Raw genomic sequence first — 12,765 nt, 5'->3', positions numbered from 1 at the left:
GATCTCATTAAAAGACCATGCCCTAATAAATAATATCTCTATTAGATATTATTATATCTAATAAAGAACTTGTGTCCAGAATATATAAAGAGCCCTCACAACTCAAGAACACAAGCCCAATTTTTTAAAATGGGAAAAGATTTGAACAGACAGTTCACCAAAGAAGATACACAGATGAACAAAAGCATATGAAAGGGGCTCAATACCATTAATCATTAAGGAAATACAACATAAAACAACCACGAGACAGCTATTAGAACGGCAAAAAATAAAAAAGACTGACCATACCAAGTGTTGGAGAGGACATGGACAAACTGGACTACTGGTGGAAATTTTAAATAGTACAACCACTTTGGAAAAACAATTTAGCAATTCCTTAAAACGTAAAACATACACCTACCAGCTATTCTACTCCTACGTGAATACTGAGAAAAATCTCCACAAGGTTCTGGCAGGTGGTGGGAAAGGAACCCTCTTGAAATATGTCAGAACATTCTGTTCTTCTTAACAAGGTCTGCCCTTGGGAGAAACTAGTGAACCAGAGCCTAATCAACTGGAGTATTATCAGAGCCCGACTGATCTGGGGTAAGGGAAATACCCAACTCCAGCCCACCTAGCCATCCTGTCCTACCTAAGGGGAGAGGAAAGAACTGAGACACATTTGTGAAGTTCGCAGCCCAGAAGCACAGTCTCACTAAAAGACCAAGCCCTAATTACAGGACCATGGAATGCTTCCTCTCCCTTCATATCTCACCACCACATAACCAAAGGCCTAGTTACAGCAGTTCCTTTTACCTGGTACATAGTATCTGGCTATCAAGAAAAATTTACAAGTCGTATCAAAGACAAATAGATAAAGCAAGCATGAGAACCAGACATGGAAGTGATGTTGGAATTATGAGACAAGGAACTTAAAACAACTGTGATTAAAGATGATGGACTGGAGTGGGGGGGATGCCCAATGCCACTTAAAATGTATACCATTACCAACAAGGTAGAACAAACTTACAAGCATTTTCCTGATACTAGATGGGGATTAGAAAGGGATATCCTATTTAAATGTATGTAGCATGCAAAATATTAAATGTAAATTAATGATACTATACCTATTACAGTAGAATTTTAAAATGCATAAAAACAACCCTGTGATTAATATGTTAAGGGGTCTAATGGATAAAGTGGACAGCATGAAAGAACAGATGGGCAATGCCAGCAGAGAGATGGAAATCCTAAGAAAGAACCAAAAATAAATAGTAGAGATAAAAAGAACACTGTAACAGAAACGAAGAATGCCTTTGGTGGGCTTATTAGTAGACTGGACAAAGCTGAGGAAAGAATCTCTGAGCTTGAGGACTGGTCAATAGAATCCTTGAAAACTGAAAGTCTAAAAGAACAAACATTGAAAAAAAAGCAGAAACAGAACCTCCAAGGGCTGTGTGACAACTACAGAGGTGTAACACACGCATAACAAGAACACCAGGAGAAGAAAGAGAGGAAGGAACAGAAAAAATACTTGAAACAATAATGACTGATAATTTACTTAAATTAATTTCAGAAACCAAACCACAGACGCAGGAAATTCAGAGAACATCAAGTAGACCGTATGTCAAAAATCTACACATGGGGGCTTCCCTGGTGGTGCAGTGGTTGAGAGTCCACCTGCCAATGCAGGGGACGGGGGTTCGTGCCCTGGTCCGGGAAGATCCCACAGGCCGTGGAGCGGCTGGGTCTGTGAGCCATGGCCGCTGAGCCTGCGCATCCGGAGCCAGTGCTCCACAACAGGAGAGGCCACAACATTGAGAGGCCTGCATACCACAAAAAAAAAAAAAAAAAAAAATCTACACATGGGGACATAATTTTCAAACTACAGAAAAACAAAGATAAAGAAAAGGTCCCTAGAAGATGCCAGAGGTGGAAAAATCACCTTACCTACAGAGGAACAAAGAAAAGAATTACATCCAACTTCTCAGAAACCGTGCAAACAAGAAGAGAGTGGAGTGAAATAAAGTGTTGAAAAAAAAATTACCAACCTAGAATTCTGTACTATGCAAAATTATCCTTCAAAAGTAAAGGAGAAATAAAGACTTTCTCAGACAAACAAAAATTGAGAGAATTCATAGCCAGTAAACCAGCCTTGTGAAAAATGTTAAAAGTTCTTTCAAGAGAAGGAAAATAATATAGGTTAGGAATTTGGATCTACATAAAGTAAAAGCACTGAATTAGAATAAGAGAAGGTAAAATAAACTTTTATTCTTCTTATTCTTAATTGATCTAAGAGGTAGCGGTTTGTTCAAAATAATAGCAACAATGTATTCAACTATCTATGTTATATGTGTATATAGATAAAGATATATATATGTATAGATATATATGCTTATGAATGGCAGCAATGATACAAGGAATGAGAGAAAGGAATTAGAATTATTTTATTATAAGGTACTCACATTACTGTACTGTGAAGTGTTATAATATTATTTGAAAGCAGAGTTCGGTTAGGTATAAATGAATACTGCAAACACTATGGCAACCACTGAAAAAGTAAAAAAGAAAAAGTATAACTAATACGTTAAGAAAGGGGAGAAATGGAATCATAGGAAATGCTCAATTGAAGCCAGAAAAGGAGGCAGAAAAAGAGTGGAAGAGAAAAATAGGAACAATAGCAATAAACAGAAAACAATAATAAGCATAGTAGATCCTAATCTAACTATATCAATGTCAATGTTGAACATCAATGATCTAAATGCACCAATTACAAGACAGAGGTTGTCAGAATGGATCAAAATGCATGACCCTTACTGCTTCAGTGGAATATAGCAAAACCTTTCTAATATTTTGCTTACTTTAAAATATCTTCAAGTTCATTTCAAAAATCTCTGAAAATAAAACCTAGTATATTATTCTTTGAGAACACGTACACACATAATTTTATTTCTGATTTCAAAAATGATGACATGAATATTAGCTATCAGTAAATCAAATGTAACTTTAATCAATGAAAATGAGTTACCATTAGTATGTTAAAAGGATTTTAGATTTGCTTCATTTTATGAAGGATAGGTAGACCTATCTGAAATCATTATTTCATTTACATAAAATTAAAGATTTAATTAAAAGAATATAACCATAAAAAAAAGCATAACCCAACTATACGTTGTCTCACTTTAAATATAAATACACATATAGATCAAATGTAAATGGATGGAGAAAAATACATCATGCTAACAATAACCAAAAGAAAGCAGGAGGAACTATATTAATTTCATACAGCTCAAACATCAAAGAAAAGTTATCAGGGATAAAGAAGGGTATTACATAATGATAAAGGGGTCAATTCTCCAAGAATACATAACAATTCTTAACAGATACTTGCCTAACAACAGTGTATCAGGTTACATGAGCTAATAACCAATACAACTGCAAGGAAAAGTAGATGAATCCACTATCATAGTTGGAGGTTTCAACACCCCTCCCTCAGAAATGGAGAGATCCAGCAGGCAGAAAATCAGAAAGGACATAGTTGGACTCAACAACACCACCAATCAACTTGATATAATAGATATCTGTAGATCACTTCACCCAACAACAGTAGAATACACGTCTTTCTCAAGCTCACCTGCAACATTCACCTAGATAGACAACATTCTGAGCCATAAAACACATCTTACCTAATTTAAAAGAAGTCACACAAGGTCTGCTCTGAGACCACAGTGGAATTAAACTAGAAATCAATAACAGAAAGATAACTGGAAAACAGAAGAACATGTGGAGATTAAACACATTTCTAAATAACACATAGGTCAAAGAAGAAATCTTGAGAAATTTTAAAATATTTTGAATTTAATGAAAATGAAAACACAACTTACCAAATTTGGAGGATGCAGCAAAAGCAGTGCATAGAGGGAAATTTATGAAGGCAATGAATGCATATATTAGAAAAGAAGAGAGATCTAAAATCAATCATCTAAGTTTCTACCTTAGGAAACTAGAAAAACAGCAAATTAAATTTGCTCCAAAGTAAGCAGAAGAAAAGAAATAGTAAGAATTAGAGCAGAAATCAATAAAATTGAAAACAGGAAATCAACACAGAAAATCAATGAAGCCATAAGATGGTTCTTTGAAAAGATCTATAAAACTAATAAGCCTCTAGCCAGGCTAACTAAGGGAAAAAAAAGGAGAGGACACAAAATTACTAATATCTGAAATGAAAGAGGGGACATCACTACAGATCACATGGAAAGTGAAAGGATAATAAAGGAAAAGCCCACAAATTTGATAACCTAGATGAAATGAACCAATTCCTTGAAAAACACAATCTACCAAAATTCACACAGGAAGAAATACATAATGTGAGTAGATCTGTATCTACTAAAGAAATTGAATCAGTAATTAATAACCTCCCGAAACAGAAATCACCAGGCCCAGATGGGTTCCCTGGTGAATTCTATCAAACAGTTAGGAAACAAAGTATATCAAATCTCTACAATCTCTTTCAAAGCATAGAAGCATAGGGAATACTTCCTAACTCATTCTATGAGGCCAGCATTACCCTAATACCCAAACCAGCCAAAGACATCACAAGAAAAGAAAACTACAGACCAATATCTCTCATGAACATAGATGCAAAAATCCTCAACAAATTATTAGCAGACTGAATCCAAACAAGTATAAAAAGAATGATACACCAAAATAAAGTGGGATTTATCCCAGGTATGCAAGGCTGGTTCAACATTTGAAAGTCAATTAATGTAATCCATCACATTGACAGACTAAAAAAGAAAAATCACATGATCATATCAATAGATGCAGGAGAAGCATTTGATAAAATTTAAACTCAAGCATGATAAAAACTCTCAGTAAACTAAAAATAGAGGGGAATGTTCTCAACTTGATAAAGACTGTCTAAAGAAACCTTCAGGTAACATTATACTTAATGGTGGGAAACTTGAAGCTTTCCCGCTAACATCAGGTACAAGGTAAGGATGTTGACTCTCACAACTCCTTTTCAACATCATACTGGAAGTCCTTGCTAATGCAGTAAGGGAAGAAAAGGAAACAAAAAGTATACAGAGTGGGAAGGAAGACATAATACTCTCTTTGTTTGCAGATGACAGGTTGTCTATGTAGAAAATACAAAAGACTCAACAAAAAACTACTGGAACTAAATCATAGCAAAGTTGTAGGGTAGAAGGTTAATATATAAAAGTCAACTGCTTTCCTATCTACTAAAAATGAGTAAGTGGAGTTTCAAATTAAAAACACAGTATCATTTACATTAGCACCTTCCCAAAATGAAATACTTAGGTATAAATCTAACAAAATATATACAACGAGATCTGTATGAGGAAAAACTACAAAACTGTTGAACATAACCAAAGAACTAAATAAGTGGAAAGATATTCCATATTCCATGTTCATGGAGACAGGAAGACTCAATATTGTCAAGATGCCGGTTCTTCTCAACTTAATGTACAGATTCAATACAATCCCAATAAAAATCCCAGAAAGTTATTTTGTGGACATTGATAAACTGATTCTAAAGTTTATATGGAAAGGCAAAAGACCCAGAATAGCCGACACAATATTGAAAGAAAAGAACAAAGTTGGAGGACTGACACTACCTGACTTTAAGACTAACAATAAAGCTACAGTAATCAACACAGTGTGGTACTGGTGAAAGAATAGACAAATAGGTCAATGGAACAGAATAGAGAGCTCAGAAATAGAATTCTATAAATATAGTTAACTGATCTTTGACAAAAGAGCAAAAGCAATACAATGTGAAAGACAGTCTCTTCAACAAATGGTGCTGGAACAACCAGACATCCACATGGCCCAATATGAATATAAACACAGGCTTTACACCCTTCACAAGAAATTAACTCAAAATGGATCATAGACCTAAAAGTAAAGTACAAAACTCTAAAACTCCTAGAAGATAACATAGGACAAAATCTAGATGATCTTGGGTTTGGTGATGCCTTTTCAGACACAATACCAAAGACATGATATATGAAAAAATAATTAATAAGCTGAACTTCATTAAGATTAAAAACACCTGCTCTTTGAAAGAAAATATTAAGAGAATTAGAAGATAAGCCACAGACTTGGAGAAAATATGGCAAAAGGCACATCTGCTGAAGGATTGTTATCCAAACTGTACAAAGAACACTTAAAATTCAACAATAAGCAAATAAACAACCTGACTTTAAAAATGGGCCAAAGATTTTAACAGACACTTCACCAAAGAAGATATACAGATGGCAAATAAGCATATGAAAAGATGCTCCACATCATATGTCATCAGGAAATGCAAATTAAAACAATGAGAGACCACTACACACCTAGTAGAATGGCCAAAATCCACAACACTGACAACACCAAAAGCTGGTGAGAATATGGCATAACAGGAACTCTCATTCCTTGCTGGTGGGAATGCAAAATAATCCAGCCACTTTGGAAGACAGTTTGATGGTTTCTTACAAAACTAAACATAATCTTAGCATATAATCCAGCAATCATGCTCCTTTGTATTTATCCACAGAGGTTAAAAACATGTCCACATAAAAACCTGCATGAGGATGTTTACAGCAGCTTTATTCATAATCGGCAAAACTTGGAAGCCACCAAGATGTCCTTCAGTAGGTGAATGGATAAATAAACTGTGGTACATCCAGACAATGGAATATTATCTAGTGCTAAAAAATAAAGATAGCTCTGTCAAGCCATGAAAAGACATGGAGGAACTTTAAAAGCATATTACTAAATGAAAGAAGCCAGTATGAAAAGCTGACATACTGTGTGATTTATCCATAGGACATTATGGAAAAGGTGAAACTATGAAGACAATAAGAAGGACCAGTGGTTGCTGTGGGGCTGGGGGTTGGTGGGGAGAGATGAATAGGCAGAGCGCAGAGGACTTTTAGGGCAGTGAAAATACCATGTGTGATATTTAAATGATGGGTATAAGCCATTACACATTTGTCCAACCCATAGAATGTACAACACAAGGCATGAAACCGAAGGCCAACTATGGACTTGGGGTGATTCGGATGTGTCAATGTAGGGTCATCCTTGGTAAAATGTACCATGTGGTGACGGATGTTGATAACATGGGAGACTGTGCATGTGTGGGGCAGGGGGGTACATGGGAATCTGCAGCTACCTTTCCATTTTATTGTAAGCCAAACTGCTCTAAAATAACTAAGTTTTTTTTTTTTGAACCCATTGTCTTACCTAAAATAACTGACCTTTGAGGTGCATCTAATCACTGAAAACTTCATAGTAAAATTTCCTTTCAACAATATTGTTTTCTTTCATCGTACAATATACATATCTGTCTTCTTCCCTTTTTTTTTTTTTTTTTGCGGTACGCAGGCCCCTCACCGCTGTGGCCTCTCCCACTGCGGAGCACAGGCTCCAGACGCACAGGCCCAGCGGCCATGGCTCACAGGCCCAGCCGCTCCGCGGCATGTGGGACCTTCCCAGGCCAGGGCACGAACTCGTGTCCCCTGCATTGGCAGGAGGACTCTCAACCACTGCGCCACAAGGGAAGCCCTCTTCCTCCCTTTTTAATACTCCAGAGGTAGGAAAGACACTTCAGCACCTGCCAACAAGATGAAATCTGAATGGCTGTGGAGTCTGATTCTGGTTCCTCCAACTATTTTGCTAGTCTTCCTTTACTACAAGAGCCTCCATTTTCTTCATGTTTAACATGGAAGCCAGAAAAACCTGATTCAATAGATAATGCATATTCTATAGTTGATTGCAGATACGATACTTAAAGTGTTATCTCCTGAAAGAGGAATTAGACTTGCGGTATGACCCCAAGAGTTCAAACTAGAACTGGTGGGTGGAAGCCACAGAAAAATATTTTCCAGTAAGGGAAACGTTAGAACTGTATCAGTGGAATATATGGATTTAGTCAACAATGAGTTTCCCATCACAGTAGGTGTTCAAGAACAGGGTAAATGCCTCTTATGGGGAATTCAAGCCTCTGTTTTCAACTGAGGCTAAAATGTAACCCATGTGGGAGAAGAGTTCACAATTACTAAAAATATGCAACAAAAATGGGTCCCCAAAATAATTCTGAAAGTTTTAAAAACTTAACTATAAATATCTCTATAGAATATAATCTGTCAATGTCAGGATAACTGGGCTTTTTGTTTCTGTCAGGGTTGGACCCAGATTCTTGGACAATGTTGTTGGATATGCAAGGTCAAGAATCACTGTACACAATGATGTTATTTGTTCCAGAAATTTACTTGAGTTTTATCACCTTAAAAAGCAGTTTTTCTCTACTGAATATACTGAAAAAAATGACTTTGGGTCCTTAAAAACACAGATTCTGGCTCTTCCCACTATCTCCCTTCCCCCTCCCTCACATAACTCTCACTCAATATTTCTTTGTGGAGCTCAGGCATGTCATTTTTAACAAATATTCTAAGTGATTTTTATTGTAGGTGGTCATAAAACTAAACTTGAGAGACATTCAAAGAGAGTAGAAAAAATCAACGCCCACTCTTTCTATTCAAGAGTTTATGAGAATGCTGCAGGACTTTATGTTCAGATGAATTCCATCTTTAAACCAAACAAACAAACATATAAACACTGATACATTTTGTTTTTTCTTCTATCTCAGGGCCAAAAGCCAAAATGAAATTTATAGTACTTGCTGTCACCGTTGGACTAACTTTGCTGCTAGGAGTCCAAGCCATGCCTGCAAATCGCCTCTCTTGCTACAGAAAGATACTGAAAGATCGCAACTGTCACAATCTTCCAGAAGGAGTAGCTGACCTGACAAAGATTGATGTAAACATCCAGGATCACTTCTGGGATGGGAAGGGATGTGAGATGATCTGTTACTGCAACTTCAGTGAATTGCTCTGCTGCCCAAAGTAAGGAAATGCAATCACAAAACATATTGCTGTGAAGTGTATGTACAACAACTCTTTAAGACACCTTCATAATGAGTGTGCTAAAATTAATCACCCTTTTCAGTAAAACCCTGTTCAAATCTCAGCTATTTTTTAGGATCATCACCATATGTACCGAAATGAATGTTTTCATTTAAGAGACCGAGTCTGGCAGATTTTAGTAAAACTAAATGAGATACAGGAAATTAATAACACTCCAATCTATTAAATTCTAATTTTCCTATCTGATTTTTAATCACACACACAAAAAAATCTGGTAGCTGAAGTCACCTTCAAGGCTGACATCTTAAACTAATTTGAAAACTAATAGAAGGCTTTAGATAAAAGATCCCAAACAGATCAAGTAACTGGATGGAAAAGTTTGGTAATGGTGAAAGAAAAACTTTCTAGCTCTATGTATGAGTTAACCAGAAATTAACTGAATAGAGACTGTCCACTGACTTGGAAAGTAGATGTATTTTAAGTATAATACAAAGGTAGATAAATAAATATTTATAGCTCTTGATTTTAAAATAATCTTCTCCTGGTTATTGAGGAAGCTCAAATACTATGATCTTGGCTACCTCATATTGAAATCAGCTTTTTCAAATTACTTTCAACATATCATCATATTTTTCATTTTTCTAAGAAATCTGTGAGCTAGAAAGGGCAGATATAACCATCTCATCAAAGAAAGGTGTACAGAGGTAAAATGACCACTATCCCACTTAGCTAGCTAATATCAGCACTGAGACTAGAACACAGGTCTTCTGATTTGGCCTGGGTATTTTTTCTACCAAGCCAGTTGGTTCTTAAGTATGGTTCCCAGAACAGCAGCTTCAACATTACCTGAGTTCTTGTTAAAAACGTAGTTCATCCCTGGGCCCCAGACCAAAGCAACTGAATCAGAAACAATGGAGAGAAAGCACAGCAATTATGGCTTAAACCCTCCAAGTGATTCTGATGCAAAATAAAATTTGAGAATCACTTGATTAAACAATGATATCAAGAGCTCAAGTTAACTGATTCCATAAAATGATTTAACTTTTCCTACATAAATGAAACGCCATCTAATATTAAAATATCATGTTTACTTTTTTGTAAGACTTGAAACTAATTTATTGAAATGTACTTACTTTATGATATAATTTTGTGATTATCCATTGTTAATGGATGAGCTAGAAGTATGGATATATGAAAATAATTTCTATCTAAGTTTGGGTTACAGTTTTCCCAGTAGCAACAAATATCTAAGTATATTTCTTTTTTTTTTTTGCCTATAAACACAAATTTTATTTTGCCATTCTACTTTGCCAGTTGCATTGAATATAATTAAATACAGCACTGTATAAGTTTAAGGTGTACAGCACAATGAGCTGATATACATATACAGCTGACCCTTGAACAACACACGTTTGAATTGCATGGGTCCACTTATCCATAAATTTCTTTCACTAAACATAATACATACCACAGTACTATCCCATCTATGGTTGGTTGAATCCTCGGATGTCGAACCACAGATATGGAGGACTGACTGTAAAGTTATGCACGGATTTTCCACTGCACAGAGGCTCAGAACCCCTTACCGCTGCATTGTTCAAGGGTCAACTGTATTGTGAAATGATTACCATAATAAGTTTAGTTAACACGAATCACCTCATATAGTTACAAATCTTTTTCCTTGTGATAACCTGTAGGATCTATTCTCTTAGCAACTTTCAAATATATCATACAACAGTGTTAGCTACAGTCATCATGCTGTACATTGCATGCTAAGTATATTTCTAATGAGCCATAATCATAATACTACCTTGCACATATACACAATTTTATATTATACCGTGCATTTTTATTATACATCACCTTATGTGATCTTTCCAACAAGAGTGGATAGAGTTGAGTAGCTCAAAATTTCACCTTTCCCTATAAAACCTAGAAATTTACTTATTGACTTCCCAACCAATTTTTAATCTTCTGTTTCTTAGCTGTAGATTTAAACTTCATGGCCTATCCCCACCCATATCAGAGAAATGAATATTTTGGTATGCTTGTAAGGTTTTGAAATCACCCAATCTTTCCTTTTCTTTATAGACAAACGACAGCATAATGTCCATGGCAGATGGGGGAAAGTAGAAGAATTGATTACCTTCTTGGTTGCTGCTCTTGTGGCAAAAGTCCTCCCACTCACTCTCTTTGTACTTTATTCACCTAAAAAGAATAGCCATATCTGAAATCCTGGAAATCACCGTCCATTTCTTGCTCAGAAAAGTCTAACATGTATCTTAACTTTCAGCTGGATTTAATTCATGTTCTGCTCTCTTTCAGAGATGTCTTCTTTGGACCAAAGATCTCTTTCGTGATTCCTTGCAACCATCACTGAGAATCATCCTGTATTCCAGACAACACCATTCTTAATTCCCCACAAACCACACTCTAACAGTGTAGCTGTATTTCTGGTTCCTATGCAGTGCAATAAAGCACAGATTCTATAAATTCTTACTTGCCTAAGTAAACTTGTGTTAAATTAGCAGTAATAAAAATTCCATTTAATTTTTCTCTGTGGAAATCGTTTAAAATTTTTGACTAGAAAATTTTCATCTACAAGGTGTTCACTGTGCTCAGTAAAAGAATTCTGTCCCTCAGAGGAAGAGCCATAACCCTGGCTCAAAGATGGAGAATACTTTCAGTTCTTGACAGATCATGTATACTTAATGAAAAGAACCAGAGATAAATTGAGGTTCTCGGAAGGGAAACTAGAAGTTTTCTAGTAAGAGGGGGAAAAGGGAGCCAATATTTGAGTATATACTATGTATGCCAAGTACTTTAAGCACATTTGCATTTTGCTGTCTTAAAAAACCACAAAACCATCAAGATAAGTATTCTTAAACCCACTTTTCAGATGCTAACTCAAGTTTAAGGTATTTGCTAAAACTCAAGACAGACTTTGAAGACAGTTCCAGTTCCAAAACACTCACATAGTTGTATCCTTAAAACTATGCTACATACCCCTGACGTGTCCATTTTTCTTGGGAATAACAAAACACATTAAAAGAAACATGTAATGGATCAGAATTTAAAGTCACATGAATTTTAAAGGTAAATAAAACAGATGCCTTCAAAGATATTTTCTGGGTGTTAGAGGCAGTTTTGGACTATGCTCCACACCTTTGGAGGTGTGTACTGACGAGTAGCCAACAGAATTAATTTCAGAAAGTCCTTCATGCTATAAAAATTTATTAGAGGGCTTCCCTGGTGGCGCAGTGGTTGAGAGTCCGCCTGCCGATGCAGGGGACGCGGGTTCGTGCCCTGGTCTGGGAAGATCCCACATGCCGTGAAGCGGCTGGGCCCGTGAGCAATGGCCGCTGAGCCTGAGTGTCCGGAGCCTGTGCTCTGCAACGGGAGAGGCCACAACAGTGAGAGGCCCGCGTACCGCAAAAAAAAAAAAAAAAAAAAGAGTGGTAAAAAAAAAAAAATTTATTAGATACTCGCTAAGTGCCAGCTGTTATTAAGATTTGGGGATGTAGTAATGAATAAGATGGACTTCTCCTCTTGGAACTTGTATTCTAACAAAACTGTAATCATTACAAATATTTATAAATGTGAAGCCTGCTGCTACAGAGGAGAAGTGTAGGGTGCTATACAAAGTACTGCTGTGGGGAAACGTTTGAGAAGCACCACACTTGTAGTAAATCTAGGAGATAACCATTTTGAGTTACAGTGACATTGTTTCACTGAAATACATCCTTGGAGGTCCCTGATCTGTTTCTCGAGACCACACCCAGAACAGTTTCAGTGTTCAATAGGTGTTACTGGGCTAAACAAAACAATTTTGAGGTAATCAGAATTCAGT

General features: G+C 36.2%; 1 protein-coding gene and 1 long non-coding RNA gene across 3 annotated transcripts in view; one reads left to right on the top strand and one right to left on the bottom strand.

The window, feature by feature from the left end:
- SCRG1 (stimulator of chondrogenesis 1) overlaps positions 1-11,408 on the top strand; it is a 39,133-nt gene extending 27,725 nt beyond the window's left edge. For both annotated transcript variants that reach the window (XM_019932367.3, XM_019932368.3), the window contains exons 2-3: positions 8,639-8,894; positions 11,241-11,408. In XM_019932367.3, the coding sequence (XP_019787926.1) occupies positions 8,653-8,894; positions 11,241-11,295 (297 nt within the window). In that variant the 5' untranslated portion in view covers positions 8,639-8,652 and the 3' untranslated portion in view covers positions 11,296-11,408. The remainder of the gene's footprint in view (positions 1-8,638; positions 8,895-11,240) is intronic.
- Positions 1-12,765, bottom strand: part of LOC117312545 (uncharacterized) — a 130,850-nt gene that overhangs the window by 112,663 nt on the left and 5,422 nt on the right. Inside the window, exons 2-4 of the long non-coding RNA XR_012332338.1 lie at positions 11,062-11,123; positions 10,384-10,523; positions 8,794-8,885 (exon numbers count right to left, since the gene is read on the bottom strand). This is a non-coding gene — a long non-coding RNA (uncharacterized lncRNA). The remainder of the gene's footprint in view (positions 1-8,793; positions 8,886-10,383; positions 10,524-11,061; positions 11,124-12,765) is intronic.

This window comes from Tursiops truncatus, chromosome 6, assembly GCF_011762595.2.
Source record: "Tursiops truncatus isolate mTurTru1 chromosome 6, mTurTru1.mat.Y, whole genome shotgun sequence".
Taxonomy (NCBI): domain Eukaryota; kingdom Metazoa; phylum Chordata; class Mammalia; order Artiodactyla; family Delphinidae; genus Tursiops; species Tursiops truncatus.
Note: the sequence above shows the minus strand (reverse complement) of the source record. Positions and strands in the feature narration are given on the sequence as shown.